Source organism: Leptonychotes weddellii, chromosome 9 (genome assembly GCF_054177405.1).
Source record: "Leptonychotes weddellii isolate Sample4059 chromosome 9, ASM5417740v2, whole genome shotgun sequence".
Classification (NCBI taxonomy): Eukaryota; Metazoa; Chordata; class Mammalia; order Carnivora; family Phocidae; genus Leptonychotes; species Leptonychotes weddellii.
Window position 1 is genome coordinate 68,313,778 of NC_138377.1, and position 21,409 is coordinate 68,335,186.

General features: G+C 40.0%; 1 protein-coding gene and 1 pseudogene across 3 annotated transcripts in view; one reads left to right on the forward strand and one right to left on the reverse strand.

The window, feature by feature from the left end:
- Positions 1-21,409, forward strand: part of FMN1 (formin 1) — a 376,423-nt gene that overhangs the window by 170,576 nt on the left and 184,438 nt on the right. For all 3 annotated transcript variants that reach the window (XM_081830845.1, XM_081830844.1, XM_031024804.2), the window contains 2 exons: positions 12,947-13,713; positions 18,151-18,301. In XM_081830845.1, the coding sequence (XP_081686971.1) occupies positions 12,947-13,713; positions 18,151-18,301 (918 nt within the window). The remainder of the gene's footprint in view (positions 1-12,946; positions 13,714-18,150; positions 18,302-21,409) is intronic.
- The window catches only part of LOC102733040 (ubiquitin carboxyl-terminal hydrolase isozyme L3 pseudogene), a 398,129-nt pseudogene that overhangs the window by 3,898 nt on the left and 372,822 nt on the right, over positions 1-21,409 (reverse strand).

Below are 21,409 nucleotides of genomic sequence, written 5' to 3' on the forward strand. Positions count from 1 at the left end.
ACATTAGATGGTAGAGAAACTTTGGTATAAGTGAGATAAGACTTGTTTCCAGTCTCTCTGGTTCATATAACACTATGAAGAGTAAATCCATAAGTAGGAATTTGTCACAATCTCTCCCCTGATCATCTTCTTGCTACCAGAGAGCTATGACTTTGGGAAAGAGGTGGAAACTTTTTTCTAATCAGTAATCCCAGAGTTTATGCGTGTCACCTTTACTTTCTGTACCAGACAGAACTCAACAACTAGTCCCTCCTCATGTGCTCCCATTTGATAATGCTATTTAAGTGACCCAATATCACTTTTCACTTCAAGAAAAAAATACAAAGTTTGGGAGTATGTGAGGCAAATATAACTGAGGAATCCACTTGACAGTTTCCAAAATGATACTATGGGACACGTTGGCATTGACCATAGGATGGTGTCCCTTCATAGACAGTGCATGAGTTGAGAAGGAAATATTAAAGTAATTGCTGTAATTACTTAAAGTACCTCAGTTTGTTGCCACATTGGGGACCAGGATTTACCATTTGTTGCTTCTAAGCTCACAGGTACTCTGCAGTGGGTCATACATACTTTATTGGACTAGCTGTAGCTCCAGTGGTGTTAATAATACAACATGAAATTCCAAGTCCTCTCTCTTAATAGAGGAGTTAGTGTGTTGGCTCATTGCCTAAAAATGTGCAGTCTTGGGTTTGCTCATTAGGTTTAGAATTACTTTTTGCAAAAATGAAGTCTGAAAATCATTTTCATGGATCTCCCAAGGTACATCCATTCTGTGACTTACACTACATTTAGTGATATTAATAACTTAGGAATAAAATGTTACCAGAATCCCCTGTGAGTAATGATTTTTTTTTCTTTTATTCCACAAAAGCACTCTGGCTACAATTAAGTTTTGTTTTGTTTTGTTTCCCAGGTAGGAATCTCAGTCCAGATTTCAAAACTTCTGTTTTACTTCCCCACTACTTCCTTGGATGATGATCCATGGTTATATTTGTTTATTTTTGAAGTATATTCCTGAATCATCATAAAAACTATCAGATGGCAAAAAATAACGCATGACTTTATCTAAACAGCAAACTGAGCCACTGGTGTGTTCTCAGAGCACCTTAATGAGTCTGTTTGACCTTGTGTGTACATTTGCATTAATAATGAGGGTCGGGACTCTATTTTTATATGGCTTAGACAATATTGTGCTTTAAATCTTTATCAAGCTTTCATGAGCAGAGCTGTAACCTAGGAAGTTTTGAGAGGAAGAGATATGATGAAGTCTTGTGTGTGGAAATTATTAGCATTTTAGAACTAAAGGAAAACTTACTAAGTATTTTAGATCTCTCATTTTAGATATTAATAAAATGAGGATTAGAGGAAGTAAAAAATTCTGGAAGTCCAAGTAGCTCATGACTGAAATAACCAGGAGAGGAATCCAGATCTTTGGACCCTCAGCCAGTGCTTTCCACTTACTAGGAACCAAAAAACTTCAGATCTATTACTTACCCAGTGACTCCAGTTCTTTTCCAGAAGGATGGAGGGCAAATATTTTAAAGAAAGCATCTTTTGTCAGAAAGTATCTCTATTTTTGTGTTGGCATTCTGATTTCAGAGTAGTGAATGGGAAAGATTATTAATAACTGAGGATCTGGGATAAGGTGAAAAAAGCTCTAAAGTGAAAAGCTCTGGATTTGAATCTATCTCATTGGCAATTTACTTACTGTCTCTATGCCCCTCTTCATCTTAAAAACAGTTACAGTACCAGCCTTGTCAGAGGTTGTTGCCATAATTATAAACATTAATGTAATACAAATGCATTGTAAACATAGATAGTATGTAATGTTGTTAGTCAATAATTATTATGGACCGCTTTCTTACACCAAAATAAAAAATAAATTCAAAATGGGTTAAAGACCTAAATGTGAGACATGAAACCATAAAAGTTCTTAAAGAAAACATAGTAATCTCTTGGACATTGGCCTTAAAAACACTTTTCTAGAAATGACTCCTCAGACGAGGGGAACAAAAGCAAAAATACACCTTTGGGACTACACCAAAATAAAAAGCTTCTGCACAGTGAAGGAAAACATCAATAAAAAGAAAAGGCAACCTACTGAATGAGAGAAGATATTTGCAAATGATGTATACAATAAGGGTTAATATAAAAAAATATATAAAGAACTTATACAACTCAACACCAAAAAAACCCCCAAATAATCTGACTTAAAAATGGGCAGAGAACCCGAATAGACATTTTCCCAGAGAAGACCTACAGCTAGCCAACAGACGCATGAAAAGTTGCTCAACATCAGGGAGATGCAAATCAAAACCACAATGAGCTATCACCTCAGTCAGTCAGAATGACTAGAATCAAAAAGACAAGAAACAACAAGTGTTGGTGAGGATGTGGACAAAAAGGAACCCTTGTGCACTATTGGCAAGGATGTAAATGGGTGCAACCAGTATAGGAAAACAGTATGGGGTTTCCTCAGAGAACTAAAAATAGAAATACCAGAGAAAACAAAACAACTAATAGCAGAGATATGGAAACATCCCAAGTGTCCATCAATAGATGGATAAAGAAGATGTGAGATACACACACACACACACACACACACAGAGGAATACTACTCAGCCATAAAAATTTACTAGACCTTGGCATTTGTGACAACATGGATGGACCTAGAGGCCCATGCTAAGGTTATGCTAAGTGAAGTAAGTCAGAGAAAGATAAGTACCGTATGATTTTATTTATATGTCAAATCTAAAAAACAAAACAAAAACCAAACAGACCCATAAACAGACCCCAGAGAACAAACCTGTGGTTACCAGAGGTGAGGGTTTGGGGCAGGGGCTGGGTAAAATGGGTGAAGGGGAGTGGGAGGTACAGGCTTCCAGTAATGGAATAAACCAATCAGAGGGATGAAAGTTATGACATAGGGAATATAGTCAGTGGTATTGTAATAGCGCTGTATGGTGACAGATGGCAGCTACACTTGTAGTGAGCACAGCATAGTGTAGAGTTGTCAAATCACTATGTTGTACACCTGTAACGTGACATTGTGTGTCCGCTGTTCTTCAATTTTATTTTATTTTTTATTTTTTTTTAAAGATTTTATTTATTTATTTGAGAGAGAGAACACATGAGAGGGGGGAGGGTCAGAGGGAGAAGCAGACTCCCGGCCGAGCGGGGAGCCCGATGCGGGACTCGATCCCGGGACTCCAGGATCATGACCTGAGCCGAAGGCAGTCGCTTAACCAACTGAGCCACCCAGGCACCCTGTTCTTCAATTTTAAACATTATTATGAAATACTATTATTTTAGCTACTATCAATTCAAAAATGGTAAAGAGGAAAGAGCATGCATTTGATATCAACCCGATTTAAGTTTCTCTGTCACCATTTTCCAGGCATGGGGTCTTATAAAAGTTAACACATCCCCCAGATGTCTGCCTTACAGAGTTGCGAGGATTAAATTAAGGCACCTCGCATGGGGTCTAGCACACTTACTTTACGTTGGTTTCTTTTCTCTCACTATCTTGACTGAACATCAGCATGGCAGATGATCCCTGGAGATGGCACCATTTTTACACGTGTGTAATTTAACTTTATACTCGACAGCCTTGCATGTGTTGGGTTTTACTCCCAAGTCAACTTAAGCGTTATTTTATCTTTTGACTCCTTTTTACTCCTTTTCCTGGCCAGTTTCTTTATTTATTCCTCCTAGCAAGTTCTAATTACATTGATGTATCAGATGTGCCTCATGTTTCTGAGTGTCCCTGAGATGGCCTCTTAGTTGTAACATGATGTGATTTATTTCTGATAAGAACAAAAAAAAGTATTGATAATAGTTGATTAAAACCAGCTATTGTTAACTGCTGGGAATTTTGTCAAGCCCAGTGCCATTCTTTTTATTAATAGAGACTTGTTTTTATAGTAACAAGTGTAAGTTAATTACACAGGGAATTACTGAAGCCTTTGTACAGCCTTCAACAACAAAACAGGAAAGCCAGGATGCCCACATCCAAAGCCATAGAACCACTGTCTTCTCCCTTAACCTCACTCTGTGAGGCCCCAGTTCCATCCCTTTGAGGGACTTGATGCCCTTGGGTCCCCCCCCCCTTTATTTCCTTCCATCTGCTCAGACTGCACTTCTCTGAAGTGGTGAAGCTTCATTGTGCTTCTGTACCGTCCCTGGGAATATTCTAGCTCGCCCCCGCCTCAAATGTAGAATTTGGAAGAGTCCCTGGAAGAGGTTGACTGACTCAAGTTGTACAGCAGATAACCTGAATTTTTACTGGCCCTGGCAGCACCACTGGGAGAGATTGTTCGTAACAACAAAATGCTAACAGATGATTTTTCCACATCGCTTGGCACCATCATGATGTCTTTCATCAGCAGGCACTTTTCCACGTTCTTTTTGACAGACGTGTTTGTGGGGACCAGACAAGCAAAAGTCTCCCTCTGTTGCTTGAGTTTCAGTACAGTGTGTTCCTTCGATGATATCTCCGAGCAGTGGTAATGTGAAGGATATTAAAAAATAATGAGGATTTGGTAAGGGGAAGGAAGGACGAGCCCCTGAGGAGGCTGGGGGAGTTGCCTAGAGTCTAGTCCCTAATCAGATTAAAACCACAAATGTGGTTAGATTCTACTGCGTAGTTTATTATACTTATGGGAACAGCCTTTAAGCTTGTTGTGGAAAGCACACTAATCCACAATATTTTGAATTGTTAAAATTAAATGAATGTCAACTTTTAGAAATACTCACACTTTAAAAAAAAAAAACCCAAAAGCCCTAGATGTTTTATTTGAATTTTGTAGGCGATAATAACTATGAAATCTCAGTTTTATGTTTTGCGTGGGGCTGTCAAAGAGGAAGTGACCACATGTACCTCTCTTTAAAAATGTTTTTGAAGCTGGAAGTCTAGTTGGGTGGGTAATACAGAGGCACAAGGAAGTCTTGATATTTAAAACTAAGGAAATAATTCAATTCCATAAGCATTTATGGATCACTAACAAGACAAGCAATATGCAATGTTCTGGAAGTTCAGGCATGAATAAGGCACAGTCCCCAACTGCCTGGAGCTTTTAGATTTACAAAGAAGATAAGCATAAATGACTATAATGCAATGTGAACCTAGCAAGTTCTTTGGCAACAATGTCAAAGAAAAATTCTTGTCAGGAAGAGTCCAGAAAAGTTTAAGCCAGAGGGTTCAGCTGAACTTGACTGAATTTTCCTTTAGGGCTTTTGCTAGGTGGAAATGGGCAGAAAAGGTGTTGTAAGTAGTGCAAATAGCATGTGTAAAAGCATAAAAATGGGGTTGAACATAAGCTGATTCTGTAGTGGTGCAGCACAGGGAAAGTATAGAGAAGTATCTGGAAAAGTTAGCAGAGGCCAGGTTTTAAGGAGCCATGAGGCATCATGGAAAGAATGTAGACTTATCTGCCGTGTGGAGTAACTAGTTTCAATATAGGTAATGAAGGGGTATTCCCCTTGTGGGGACATATCAGAATCAGGAAGGGGCTTTTCCAAATAGCACATGTTCCTTTGGCAAATCTGAAATGACCCAAGTGTAAGTCATTGCCAAAAAGAATCCACTGATACCGTGGTTTCATACTGTCTCAGCTGTGCTTGGAGCAGAGTAAAGATTAAGGACAGTGGCTGTTGATTTCAACTCTGGATGCCCTTTGGAATCCCTTGGCGAGCTTTAAGGATATCAGTGCAAGGACACCATCTCAGATCTCTGAGAATGGTGCTGCCCATCGGTATTTTTTTACAGAGCTCTCTAGGTGTTTCTAATGGAGAGCAGGCTGAGAAGCATGACAAGAGACAGATAGAAGTAGTGCCAGTAAGGAAAAGGAAGATTAAAACAAAATGGTTTAATTGGGATTGTTCTCTTAAGGATTGTGAATTTGCATCTTTCTTAGCAGGAGATATAGATCACTAGGCTAGTGTAAATGGGAAGAGGATGCACTTAAAAATGAAAGCAGTAGAAGCAATCAAGTTATGAGTCAAGGAAGGTGGATAAAAACATGGATAAACATAGATAAAACTTGAGGAAGATGTCAAACCTCAGCACCTGTCTCCTTTCAAATGGGATATTGGGATGAATGCAGAAAAACAGATTTTCAGCAGGGAGAGGCAGGGAGGGGGGAAACTCCTAGTACTTCATATGACCTAAAGATCATTTAACTAGGAATAAGTGGAAGGTTTACAACTATTTTGTCTCCCGTGTACACGCATCATGTTCAGTGTGAAAGTAAAGGAGCCTGAAAAGAGAGTCACCAAGGGTTCAAAAGCATTATGTTCCCTTGACCCAGCCTCCTCTGTAGTTTTGGCTGGAAGGAACTGGGCTTGGTATTTCATAAAGATTCCCAGGATCTTAGGCAAACTTTGTCCAGGAAGGAGTATATGATTATCTGACCGAATACTCTGGGTTTGATTCACCAAATCACCAGCAGTCCTTCTAGCTGTGGCTCTAGGTAAAGAGAGGAAACAGCACATAGTTTCACACATGCAAAGTGGAAGGGGCACTTAACAGAAAGTAGAGAGGAAAACAGGGTTAAAAACTAGCTTTGCCAAAGGTTTGATTATTAGGGTTTCTTATTATAATCCCAGTATATTGGTATGGAGTATATGGAAATTCAGTATTTCTTTCTTATTTGGGAATTCTACATATCCGTGGATACGGATTGTGAGGAAGCCATTCATGGAATCCATGCTTAGTGATCTGTCCCCTTACTTGGGGCGTTTGCAGGAGAGAAGGGGTGTTGAGAGAAGATGGCATTTGCAAAGGCCCAGATGCATGAATGAGCATGGTCCTGGGAGAGGCAAGATGCTATCAAGAGTGGAATCCGGGTCTGTCTGGGGAAAAGGCAGGAGCCAAAAGTGGAGAAAGTTGACAGAAAACAGATCAAAGGAGACTTCAGTGTGTCCATGCTAAAAAGGTTCAGTGTCGGGGCGCCTGGGTGGTTTAGTCGTTAAGCGTCTGCCTTCGGCTCGGGTCATGATCACAGGGTCCTGGGATCGAGCCCTGCATCGGGCTCCCTGCTCAGTGGGAAGCCTGCTTCTCCCTCTCCCACCCCCCACTTGTGTTCCCTCTCTAACTGTCTCTCTCTCTCTGTCAAATAAATAAAATCTTAAAAAAAAAAGGTTCAGTGTCAGTCTGTAAATAATGGCCAATTATTGAAGAGATATCAAAGAATAAAAATCTGCATTTATTAAAAAATTCTCCTGGAATCATTGTGGCTTAACTGTGGTCAGGAAAATTAGTTAGGTGGTTGTTGCCGTTGTCTAGATAAAGAGGACCAACTGAAAAGTTGAGGCAGTGGGAATGGAAGGAAGGGAATGAATCAGAGAAACCAGTGAGGCTTATTGATAAATAGTATGTTGGGAATGAGAGAGAGAAAGCAAGAAATCCCTTATGACACCCAGGTTTCTGAATGTGATGACTGGGAAGATGAAGATGCCATTAACTGCAAGAAGGCATTTCAGAGGAGGAACAAATTGAGGTTTGGCAGTGACGAGCTCATGATGAGTTCAGACGTGTTAAGTTTGAGGTGGCTGATTAAACATGCAGGTAGATCAATCAGGAGGATGTTTGGAATTAGGGCTTTAAGGTGACACTTTGGAAATAATAGTGTATAGTAAATGAGTGTTGCAGTACCCTATAAGTATACAAGATGGTCCAGAGAGATTGTGTAGTGTGAGAAGGGTGAAATGGCAAGCAAGATCCGTAGGGAACAACATTTAAGGGATGAATGGAGGGAGAGGAGTCCACAGATTGACTGGAGAGAGCTGAAAAGTGGGAGGAAGTTGGGGGCGGGTAGAGAAAGTATATCAGGAGTTAAGGAAGCAGGGAGAATTTCAAGGCCCAGGCAAGAGTCAACTCTTAACACTGCAACTTAGAGGGCAAGATCACAGCAAAGTGCTGACCAAATGTAACACTCAAATCGCAGGATTTCAATGAGTTGGGGGTGGGGCCGGGGGCAGAAGCCAATTATAATTGTTTGAAAGGAGAATGGATGAGAAAGTAGATCAAGCGAGAGTTGTATGCTTTTTTCCCCAAAAATTCTGCTTTGAAAAAGAGACAGTGAGGAAGAAAGGGCAACAGAACAGAATAAGAAGGTATCTTTAGGGGCGCCTGGGTAGCTCAGTTGGTTAAGCCTCTGCCTGTTGGTTTCGGCTCAGGTCATGATCTCAGGGTCCTGAGATCGAGTCCCATGTCAGGCTCCCTGCTCAGTGGGGAGTCTGCTTGAGATTCTCCCTTTCCCTTTGCCCCTCCTCCCGCTCACACACTCTCTCTCTTAAAAAATAAATAAATAAAGTAACTTTATTTTTGCTTTAGATGGATAGAGCATGATGCGGGGAGCCTGCTGAGAGCTGAAAGCAAGATGGTGTGGCCACTGGCCTCTGGGACAGTGGCAAAGAGACAGTAATAATGGTAGCAAACTTATGTGGCACCTACTATGTTCCAAACACTCCTCTATATGTTGTTTTATATATATAAACTCATCTACTTCGCAGCTGCCTTATGAGGTGGAATCTGTTAGTATCTCCATTTTACTTATGAGAACACTGAGGTCCAGAGAAGTTAAATAACCTGCCCAATTTGTGCTCTACCCACTGCACTAAGCAAATGCATTACAGAGTCACCAAAACAATGTATAGGTACATATATCAGCTTCAGCGGCTTCAGAAGATCATTGGTTAAGAGGTAGATGGGAAGGGCATGGGACAAGACCAAGGTGTTTGCTGTAGGTACAGGTCAGTTGTGTGATAAAGGGAAAGTCTCTCTGTGGAACATGTCTTTGCAACTTTTTCCTATTATTAAGAAGCTGAAAATTTTTGGCTCATCAATGTTATTTGACTCTTAACTTTCTTGGAAGAAGGTTAGTTGGGAACAACACGCCAGAGTTAGTTTGTTGTGGCAGAAATGAACTAGTCACTGTAATGAAATTGACGTGTTGGCAAGCGATTCTGTGGACATCAGGGCTGGGCTGTAGCTAGAGGTGGGCAAGAGAGGGAGGGGGAGATGGTGACGGGCAGGATGTTGAAACACAGATTATCTTGATCACATAGTTGAATGAAACTTGAAATTACATTCAGGCATTTGGTAGTAGAACTCCTGAAAGATTGGATAAAAGTTTTGTATTTGTACTACCTTGTTTATCCAGACTTGCTAAAGCTTTTCCTGGTTTGGTGCCCATCATTCCACAAAGGTGGCATTATTTGGAAATGTGAAAGAATAATTGCAAATCTGTTAGTCTTTTCTTCTAATATTATCATTAGCAATAGTACCTACGAGTAACATTTATTCAGATGTCATGTACATTTCTAAAAACCCTAGAGATGGCTCAAAATCATCCTCACTTTACACTTGGGGAAACTCAGACTTGAAGACATGAAGTCCCTTGCCCAAGGTTGTAAAGCTAGCAAGTGGCTAAGCTGGGATGCAAATCAGGTAGTATGAATCCAGAGCTCAGGTGCCTAACCCTCTGTGCTATATATGAAATAGATGGTGTCCAGATTTTGCCTGTTTTTTCAGAGTTGCATCAGGCTGCCATGTTCACGTGTGAGAAAATCAACTTTAGAAAAACCTTGCCTCTAGTTCTACTAACCATAGTTACTTGGGGGTTGGTTCCTAAGGGAAAAAGGCTAGTATAAATATAGTTATAAGGTGTCTTAATGAATGTGGAGAATCTTCACATGTCTTTACCTTCTCTGATGAGGTCATTACAAATATTTCTTTACCTTTTCAATGCAAAAGGGATCTGCGCTTGTGTACACTTTGGTGTTCTAGACATTTGTGGGCTGAAATTACAGTGAAGAGAGTTTTTTGGCCATCAGGAAAGCCCATAGGACAATGACTGGTTAGAACTGTTGCTGTCGTTGTATCTATCTACTACTTGTTGTGCTAGCTGCTGGAATACAGAGGTGAAGGATGGTACCCTCCCTGATTCCATCTCATGGGAATGTATAATCTGATGAGAAAGGCAGAAATTAAATGAGGTCACCAGAAATATTTAATTACCGTGAAACTGGATTCTGGATACCCTAATAACATCATGAATTTGACTGTTTTCCAGTTAATCAAAATAGGCTAAATGGCTTTGAAGGCTGGGAAACAGACTAGTTAATGACCAAGAGCATGTCAGCTCTGTGCTAATAAGTGTAAAACCATAGATTCGAGGCATTGAAATAACAGAAAAGATAAGTGTTAAAAAGGTAAACGTCCTTCCCATTTACAAGTGCACCAAAAACTGTAAGATACTTAGGAATAAACCTAACCAAAGAGCTAAAAGATCTATACTGTGAAAACTATAGAACACTAATAAAAGAAACTGAAGAGGACACAAAGAAATGGAAAAATATTCCATGCTTATGGATTGGAAGAACATATATTGTTAAAATGTCTATACTACCCAAAGTAATCTACACATTTAATGCAATCCCTATCAAAATACCACCACCATTTTTCACAGAGCTAGAACAAACAATCCTAAAATTTGTATGGAACCACAAAAGACCCTGAATAGCCAAAGCACTCTTGAAAAGCAGAGCTGGGAGGCATCACAATTCTGGACTTCAAACTATATTACAAAGCTGTAGTCATTAGGACAGTATGGTATTGGCATAAAAACAGACACATAGATCAATGAAACAGAATAGAAAACCCAGGAATGGACCCACAACTCTATGGTCAACTAATCTTTGACAAAGCAGGAAAGACTATCCAATGGAAAAAAAGATAGTCTCTTCAACAAATGGTGTTGGGAAAACTTATTTTCTTACACCATACACAAAAATAAATTCAAAATCAATGAAAGGCCTAAATGTGAGACAGGACTCCATCAAAATCCTAGAGGAGAACACAGATAGCAACCTCTTTGACCTTGGCCATTGCAACTTCTCACTAAACATGTCTCCAGACACAAGAGAAACAAAAGCAAAAATGAACTATTAGGACTTCATCAAGATAGAAATCTTCTGCACAGCAAAGGAAACAATCAACAGAACTAAAAGACAACCTATGGAATGGAAGAAGATATTTGCAAATGACATATCTCATAAAGGGATATACATATAAAGAACTTATAAAGTTAACATGCCCCCAAAATAAATAATAAAGAACTAATCAAGAAATGGGCAGAAGACATGAACAGACATTTTTTCTTTTTTTCTTTTTTTTTAAGATTTTATTTATTTATTTGATAGAGGGAGACACAGCGAGAGAGGGAACACAAGCAGGGGGAGTGGGAGAGGGAGAAGCAGGCTTCCCGCTGAGCAGGGAGCCTAATGCAGGGCTCAATCCCAGGACACTGGGATCATGACCTGAGCCGAAAGCAGACGCTTAACGACTGAGCCACCCAGGCTCCCCGAACAGACATTTTTTCAAAGAAGACATCCAGATGGCTGATACACACATGAAAAGAGGCTTGACATCACTCATCATCAGGGAAATACAAATCAAAACCACAATGAGATACCATCCCACACCCGTGGTATCTCAAATTAACACAGGAAACAACAGATGTTGGCAAGGATGTGGAGAAAGGGGGGCCCTCTTATGCTGTTGGTGGGAATGCAAACTGGTGCAGCCACTCTAGAGAACAGTTTGGACGTTCCTCAAAAAGTTAAAAATAGAACTACCCTATGACCCACGAATTGTACTACTAGATATTTACCCAAAGGACATAAAAATACTGATTTGAAGGGGCACATACCCCCCAGTGTTTATAAAAGCAGCATTATCAACAATAGCCAAATTATGGAGAGAACCCAGATGTCCATCAACAGATGAATGGATAAAGAAGAGGTGGTATATAGAGAGTGGAATATCACTCAGACATCAAAAAGAATGAAATCTTCCATTTGCAAAGACGTGGATGGAGCTAGAGTATATTATGCTAAGTGAAATAAGTCCATCAGAGAAAGACCAAAGCCATATGATTTCACTGATATGTGGCATTTAAGAAACAAAACAGATGAACATAGGGGAAGGGCAAAAAAGAGGGAAGCAAACCATAAGAGACTCTTACCTAACTACAGAGGACAAACTGAGGGTTGATGGAGGGAGGTGGGTGGAGGACGGGCTAAATGGGTGATCGGTATTAAGGAGGGCACTTGCTGTGATGAGCACTGGGTGTTATATGTAAGTGATGAATCCGTCAATTCTACTCCTGAAACCAATGTTATACTATATGTTAACTAACTAGAATCTAAATAAAACACTGAAATAGAAAAAAAGGTAAATGTCTTATAAAATACAGTTTAAAATCCTGGGTATGTGGAAGACAAAAATAGCAAATCTTAATAGTCTCATTTTCTGTGTATTTGTATTGCTTATTTATTACTATATTATGAAAAATTATGAAACAGACCCAAATATTGATCAGGGACAGCTTTAATATGGAAACTTCTAGAAAATACGCGTGTGATAGCTTCTTCTCACACCTTTTGTTTCTGCTGTGTTGGCCCAGAAACCCCACAGAAGAGGTATTCTAAGGGAGACTGTGAGGATAGCCAGAAGAATCTCCATTTTTTTCTTACAGTTTTCTTTTTCCAACCCCAAATTAAAAGTAATAAAAGATACATTCAAGCATGTTCAAATTTTTATGAACACTTTGTTTTGCTTTTGATATCAAAACGGGGTGGAAGTTCTTAGGGGACAGTTTTACTGTAAGCCTTAATCCATGGTAATTATTCCCCATGAGGTCAGATTGGATGAAATTATGCTTCTATTCCAACGGTTTAAGTCTTTGAAAAATTCCTAAAGTGAAATTTATACCCTGTCATATCCTCAAAAGAATGTCTCTGTGTTTCCCTGTGTTGATGTAGGCTGGGCTATGGTGGCACAGGGATGATACTGAAGTTTTTATTTCGGATATTTGTTTGTTTTTGGTCTTGTTTTTTAATAAATTCTTCACTCTCTTTCCCACTGCTATCTCTACAGGCTCAGTTTGAACTCCAGGCATTTCATATCCGGGGCGAGCACGCAGTGGTTACGGCAAGACTAGAAGAAACCATTGAAACTCTCAAACGGGAGACAGAACACCGATGGCGAGGAGGACGTGAAGAGATGAGAGATGTGTGTATCTCCACTGACGATGACTATCCCCCAAAGACCTACAGAAATGTGTGCATCCAGACAGACAGAGAGACATTTCTCAAACCCTGTGAAGGTGAAGGCAAGACAATCAGAAGCAACCAGATAATACCCAAAAAGCTGAATATCTCCTCTCTAAGTCAGCTCTCTCCCCCAAATGACAACAAAGACACCCATGTAGCACTTCAGTCTGTGGAAGGCCTCTCACCAAGTCAGCAAAAGGCATCGCCTCCCCCTCCTGCACCACCCCTGCCAGCAGCCACCCCTCCCCCCCCTCCTCCTCCCCTCCCACCTGGACTTGGACCTTTGCCACCAGTATCTCCACCACCACCTGTGAGTGCTGGACCGCCACCCCCTCCGCCCCCTCCTCTGCCTCCAAGTGCCGGGCCTCCTCCGCCTCCTCCTCCACCACCACTTCCCAGTTCTCCTGCTCTGCCCACCAGTGGGGGGCCTCCTCCTGCTCCACCACCTCCGGGACTTGCACCCCCACCTCCTCCTGGACTCTTCTTTGGAGGTGGCCCTTCTTCTAGCCAATGTCCTCGGAAGCCAGCCGTTGAGCCGAGTTGCCCCATGAAGCCTTTATACTGGACTAGAATACAAATAAGTGATAAAAGGTAAGCCCAACTCCTCTGGCCCATTCTCAGGTTGTGAATTCCCAGGATTTTGCACAAGTGACATTTTATTCTTCCCAGTTGGATATCTGGGTACTGTGACATTCATTTCTCAGATGCAGTATAGTGAGTACTTTGGATAAACAATGTTGAAGTGTTTAGAGGGAGAATGTCTGTCTCTACCAGGTCTTGTCTGTATTTGCTATAGACTGATGCTGGGAGAACAGTGTGTGCAATGTCAGATCCTTCTCTAAGATAAAGGTTCCATTTTACAGACTCTTCTTAGAGAAGAGCCCTGGTCTGAGTTGGAGCCTTCTCCAACATCCCTACAGCTAGCAAGTAATCATACGGACATAGAGCCTGAACCTATACTTAGGTTCACTGAAGATTTTTAGAATATCTGTCTTGTCTTTCGATGGGATCATCAACCTTATGATCTGGATACTTAACAGGTATGGGTAATTTTTCAGGTTTTATTAGAAGAGCCAGACATAGCTGAGTCATTAGCTCTTTGGGTCAGAAGGGAGTCAAAAAACAGAAAATCTCTGCTTGAACTCTCATTCCCCTAACTGTTAAATGCCCTCACATCTTATACCTTGTTGCTCAGAGAAAGTGCCAGTAGAGTACATCTAACATGTGTATAGCTTGTTAAGCTGGGTCTGTATGGCAGCAAGATAGGTTGGTTAGAAACTTCCATTCAAACATATTTGAATTTAATTTCTTCTGCCTCATTTCAGAGTCTGTCAAGAGGACAATGAGAGAGATGTTGACAATCTCTAGATTTGAAGTTCATTTGTTTGCAAAGGACAGCAAATAGAGAACACATTTTTAAACATAAATTTTTGAACTTATTCCCCAAATCATTATGTGGTGGTGAATCTTTCAATTTATATAACATTTTGTATGTGGAAGGCAGGATATTAAACAAAATAACATGAAATTCACAATTATAAAGCAACTGGAAATCACTATAGGAGGAGTGGGTATCACCTTCGAGCTATGCATATGGTGAACTAAGTTGATTATGTGCTTCATATTGGCCCCTTTCCTCTAACCAAAAAAAAATAAGGACCAAGAGTTTATGTGTGGAAATCTTGATGCTTTTTTAAAATGCTGATACTTTATTATTTCCCAAATGAATGGTTAAAGAGAGAGAGAGAGAGAGAAGATCCCGAAATAGCTCCTAACGATTAGTTGCAGTACTAATATTCCTTTTTGTCCCATTCAAGACTCAGATGACATTTCCTAAGAAATAGTTTCCCAGAATATTTATATGGAGCTGTGCTCCCTTATTAGTGTTCTCAAAAATTAATGTACAGACATTCCAGAGTGATGAATCCCACCTGTCAGCCCTGGGATAGTGTGTTCTGACAGCACATGGAACTGTTCCACACCTGTGTCTCACTAGCCTGCCTCCACTCTATTCCCCTCAAGACTCCATAAGCAACCAATATCCTAGACCATAGCAGTGGTATAACGGTACTGCTGGGAGATATGGGCCCTTTGCCCACTGTTCAAGGTGGGACAAGGTCAAGCTGGAGATAATCGTTATGTTTTTCGCTCCTTATGTAGTTGGCCATTTTGAGAACGAAAACAATTACATACTCAAGCTCTTACTAGTTTCACTATAAGTTTAGGGCTTCAGTTTTAAGCAAAATGAAAAGTAGATGAATGTACTGAGTTTCTGGCATGAAGACTGCAATATGGCTGCTTCCCGCTGCTCCACACATTTAGTCTCTCTTATCATGGGTCCCTCAGAATGGTTTTGTACCCTCAGAGCATGAGTACTTCTTTTAAACTAAAAGGCTGTAGATTTTCCGTGTAGTATTTATTTATGTACAAAACTAAAATTATTTAGGGTGTGTTTTTTAAAAAGAGAGGAAATGGTATTTTAGTATTTTGTACAACCAGGAGGGTAAGCACTGTGTATAATGTACCCATGGTAAATCTTGGTCTTGGTCTTCTGGGGATCTAGCAGTAAAATATGAATTTTCTCCATTATATATGTACTGCCTCTCACCCACCTGATTGTTTTTGTTACTAACATGAACTGATTTTTAACTTTTGCCATTTTGCATTCTTCAGTGTCTGTTTTCTGGCTTCTAGAATAGGGAAGAGACATTTAGTTAAAGAAAAAGAAATCCTAATCTGTCTACTTTTTTTGGCTTCCTAATAAATATGTTTTCCTAGTGAGTATCTTCTCCTCCTTCCTCCTCTCCTCCCTCCTCCCTCTACCATTTCTCCCCTCTCCAGTCTCTCTTTCCTCCTCCTCCTACCTCCTCTTCTTCTTCTTGTGAGCTAGATTTGTATGTTCAGTGGTCAGAGAGGAAGTGACCATTATAACAGAGGAGATGGTCTATTGTGAGCGAGTTCTTGTTACTGCCCAACCAAATGCCTGCTGTCCCCAACTCGCTGAGAGGTAGTATTCCAAAATTCTTTTATTTACTATTGGAAATGCCTTTTCCCATAGAAACAATGTAGTAAATGGTCATGAAGTGTTCAACCTATCAAAGCCAATTTACTCTAGAATAGGAGTGAGTTGCAGCCTACTTATACTAGCCTGAGCTCAGAGTCCTTGGAGCTGGGGCCAAGCAGTACAGCTGAAGGGATGGGGGTTGGGGAGGTGGGGGATGGATGGGCTGAACAATCCCCCTGTGCATCACACCACCTCCCTCTACACACCCTCTCCTCGGCTTCCCAGAACCTTCATGAGGCCCAGACCAGCAGCCCTTGACAGACTGCATGCTCCAAAATTCCCTGGCTCTCTTCTGCCATCAAGATCCCCCTTCCCAAGTGCAGCTGAGATTAGCACTTAACAGTGTTTGTGTTTCAAATGGAAGTTAAGTGAGTGGCAGAGGTGGGCGGCTGAGGCAGGAGCACAGGGATGGATGTACTTCGTTGGAAGTGTCCTAGATCTTGGGTGATGATTTCACAGGTATTCATTATACTCTTAAACGTTATAGATGTCACACATATACTCTTAAATGGCTCAAATATTATAAAAAAGTGGAGAGAAGTGAATCTGAACAGACCAAAATGTTCATATTTCATGGGAAAGGCAGACATGAGGCAAAATGTGAACACACAGATCCGAGAAGTCAGTCTTCCCATCTGTTTTGAATATGAAAATCGCCTTTTAGCATCAAAACATTTTGTGGACTACCCCATATAATAATAGTTCTTTTAGTTTTCAGTGATGGAAAAAAATACATATTAAAACAAAGGTAGGTACTTACAGATATTATGGATCATAATATAGACATATATTTGAAAAACAATAAATGTGTAGATGAAACATTATTTTTTTCTGTCTATGGGTATTAAGAGTGTTTAAAAATAATTTAAGACAGTAGACACTTGGGGGAAAATGTGTTCTGACTAAAGGAAGCCTGGATGGTAACCCTTCCAAGTTTTGGTCTCAGAGGCAGTTCTTTTATACCTGATTTTCCATATCTTCTTCTCTTTGTTTCAAAACTAGTGCCCCTGTTTTTTGAAGATAAAAAAAAAAAACCCTAGAAACAAAAAGTACAGCCTCCCCATGGGTGCTTTAGTTGAAATCTCTGCAGGGGCTGGTGCAATGAAGTTTTTTGGTTTGTTTTCATTGTTAAATACTGTTGTTGGGGCGGAGTGTTCTAAATCAAGTATTTCTAAATGAGCTCAGTCTGTTCACAAATTAGGGATCTTGCCCTGAGTTGACATGAGCTAATCCTAAAAACCATTTTTAAAAGTATTAGAAAAAGCCCACAGAGAGGGTAAATCTTTACCTTAGTAGAAGGTGAAGAATTTTTTTCTTTTTAAGAATTTTTATTAAGAATTATCCCATCAATATCTCAGAATTGGTTATCTTTTCAGCATTTATATGATGCCCATTTTTACCCATGATGGAAACACCATAGACTGAGGGAGGAACAGCTTATATGGCATCAATCATGTGAATCGCAGGATTTCTGGCCCCACTTGGTTTCTCTAAATCTCTCTTTCTTTCTTTGATTGTATCTAATGATCATTCGGTTTTGGAAATGGTTGTTAGCTTTGATGTTCTATAGTATATTTTGACTTTAAAAAAAAAAGGTGTAACATGAAAAGCTCTTCTTCAAGCTTTACTAGAAGGAGATATATAAAAACATACATATATAAATATAAACAAACTGAGGGTTCTAGAAGGGGATGGGGGTGGGGGGATGGGTCAGCCTGGTGATGGGTATTAAAGAGGGCATGTATTGAATGGAGCACTGGGTGTTATACGCAACCAATGAATCATGGAACACTACATCAAAAACTAATGATGTAATGTATGGTGATTAACATAACATAATAAAATAAAATTAAAAAAATATATATATAATCTTAAATGAGTTATAAAGTGAATTAGAGATTTCATTATATTCTGTTCTTTTCTGTTTTGATTTTAATGTTTAACTTATCATTTTCTCTTTTAAGCCAAAATGCTACACCAACCTTATGGGATTCTTTAGAAGAACCTGATATTCGGGATACTAGTGAATTTGAGTATTTATTCTCCAAAGACACAACTCAGCAGAAGAAAAAACCTCTGTCAGAGACCTATGAGAAAAAGAACAAGGTCAAAAAGGTACTGAATGACTATAGTAATCATTGTATTTTTTTGTCATACATGGGAATTCATTATGTGCTGCTGGTTTGCTGTTTTCCAGAAATGTTTTGGAAGGTTTTAAGTCACTGACGACAAAAGGGAGTCAGTAGTTTGAGAAATCTGTACTTGTGCTTTCAGTCATATCTGAATTTTCAAACTATCTTCTTAATTTGATCTGGACTTTTTTCAGCTAATAATTCTATTGAAAAAAATATAAAATTTAACTTGTAATTAGTGAAAGTAATTATATGGAAAATATGTCTTACTCATTAACTTATTTATAAATGCATTCATTTAACAAACATTTATTGGGAGTATATTTATGCTAGGTTTTGTTTTAGGCCCTTGTGGCTGTTTAAGTAATACAATTAGATAAATTAGATAAATTAAAAATTCAGTCCTTCAATGGCATTCGCCACTTTCAGTTTTGTTTTTGTGGCTAGTGGCTACCATATAGCACAGATTAAAAAAAAAAATGTCTTTATAAAAGTTTTATTGGGTAGCACAGTCTGACATCTGGGATATGTTGGTGAGGAAACCCCAAAGACCTTTGCCCTGTGGTACTTATGTTAAAAATCAGCGTTAGAAACAAAACATTAAACCACTCGAAAAAGCAAGGTAAGGAAGATGGATTTTGGCAGGGTGAGGGCAGGGCTGCAGGGTTTTTTTGTTTTGTTTTGTTTTTAAAGATTTTATTTATTTATTTGACAAAGAGAGAGACAGCGAGAGAGGAAACGCAAGTAGGGGGAGTGGGAGAGGGAGAAGCAGGCTTCCCGCTGAGCCGGGAGCCCGATGTGGGGCTCGATCCCAGGACCTCGGGATCATGATCCGTGCTGAAGGCAGATGCTTAACTGACTGAGCCACCCAGGCGCCCCAGGGCTGCAGTTTTAAGTGGAATGTTCAGAGTAGTCCTCATGGAGAAGTTGACTTCTGAGCAAAGACTTGAGGACTTGAAGTCAGAGGCTGCCAGCCATACATCAGAGAGCAAGTTCAAGATTCCCCAAGCTTTCGGGCAGATGTGAAGTTGAATGGCAGCTGAGCCATGCACAGGCTGCGTGACCTAGGTCAAAGTTCTTCCTCTCTTTGCTTCCATCCCCTCACTGTAACCTGAGACGATGACTACTCATATTATTATTCTAAGTAGTTATTAAATGAGGTAATTGATATACCATGCTTAGCACAGTGTCTGAAGCCGTCAGCTCTCAACAAAGGATGGCTACTCTCATTTTGTTAGTGTTGACGTTACTGCTGCAAATTCTCAGCATTAGCATTTTGATAATAGCATAGATGGTGCTGAGGAAAAAGTATAATGCATCTATGGTTCTGCTCTTGATTTGCTGTGTGAGCTTGGGCTGCTCATCTGTATTGTCTAGGCCATATTTCTTCCTTTTCTATAAAAATCTGAGTCTACCTGACCCACCAGGATGCTGTGAAATTGAATCTAAGAGGGTGTGAAGGAAGTATTTTGAGAAGTGTTATACTGAATATTATCATCAACCCTTTATTCTTAAATTATTTAGCGGGCTTCATGCATTGATTCTTATCTCAAGGAACATTATGATTATGAAATCAGCTGTGCCTTAGAGGGGCAAAAATGACAAAAGCCTGAATGCAGTTTTCTGTTAATCGAATCAGGTTCTCCCACTGACTTGAATTATGAATGAAAATCATCATCAAAGTTTTTTCTTTTTTTTTTACCACTCAAGCACATGGGAATTATGTTTTCATGAGAAAAATGTGACACCAAAAATAATCAAATATCAGACCAAATCTCTTTTTTTTTAAGAGTTTTTTTATTTATTTGACAGAGAGAGACACAGCGAGAGAGGGAACACAAGCAGGGGGAGTGGGAGAGGGAGAAGCAGGCTTCCCGCCGAGCAGGGAGCCCGATGCGGGGCTCGATCCCAGGACCCTGGGACCACAGCCTCAGCTGAAGGCAGACGCTTAACCCACTGAGCCACCCAGGTACGCCCAGACCAAATCTCTTAAGAGGACATATTGCATGAAACAATTTGAAGTTTTCAACGGCTATATATTCCCATGCAGTGTGAGGTTCATACGAGACAGAAGTGTGCTTTAAGGGCTAGCTGGCTTATTAAATGCCATCTATAGACACAGAAGACTCCTTTCCTGTCTGAAAAACACAAGAATAATTTCTGTATTCCACAGCTAGCCTCAATTTACCTCTTCCAGGAAGCCACTTCTGGCTAAGCAGGAACTCCACTGAATGTTTTCTTACGCAATATCACATTAAACTTTTGTCCTCTCTTCTCAGATTGGTATTACCCCATTCTTTTTTTTTTTCTCCCTCTGGATGCTTGGTAACATGTTGTTTACTCATAAAACAAATTACTTCTGTTTTGGCAAATGAGTATTTTTAAAACATCAAAGAATTTGTTTTTAAAACATCAAAGCATTTGGTTGTTTATTCTTATTTCTTATCTCATAATTGTTTGCCTGTGCAACAGAGGATTTCCACTAAGGCAGTTAGTGCTTGATATGTTTATTCTGTTCCCCCGTCTGAGGGGAAAAATATGCTTCATTTGAACTCTTCAATCTTTCTGAGCAGCGAGATTGCTGTCGCCCCGTAGAACCCGCAAATATGTGTTGTCTCCACATCTCTCTTCAAGTGGAGGCAAACCTGTGGATCGACTGGGCTTTACCCTCTCGCGACTGGTTGGAGTTTTCAGTGAGCCTGTGGCCTATGTGAGAGCTGAGATTTTAAGTTTTACAGAAAAAAACGAGCTGAGTCAATGCCAGAAAACTCTAACCCTGTCCCTTATGAGCTTTCCCTCCACGCCCATAGTCAGATTTCACACTTTGAGATGGATGTCTCTTCCGAGAGCCAGATTTTTGTTGTTGTTGCTCTTAAAATGAAAGTGAAAGTAAATTGCAGAGGTTTTGAGCAGCTGGGGGAGTTTACAGCATCAGAGGCCAACTTCTATCAGCTTAACCGCAGAATGATTCCCACGCAAGGCAACCAGGAAGAACATCGGCCAGATGGGTCTCAGTCCTAATGATCAGAGTGGAGGGTATGTTGGAGATTTAAACATCAAGCATTACGAGTCTTGGCTGTAGGGGCTCAGC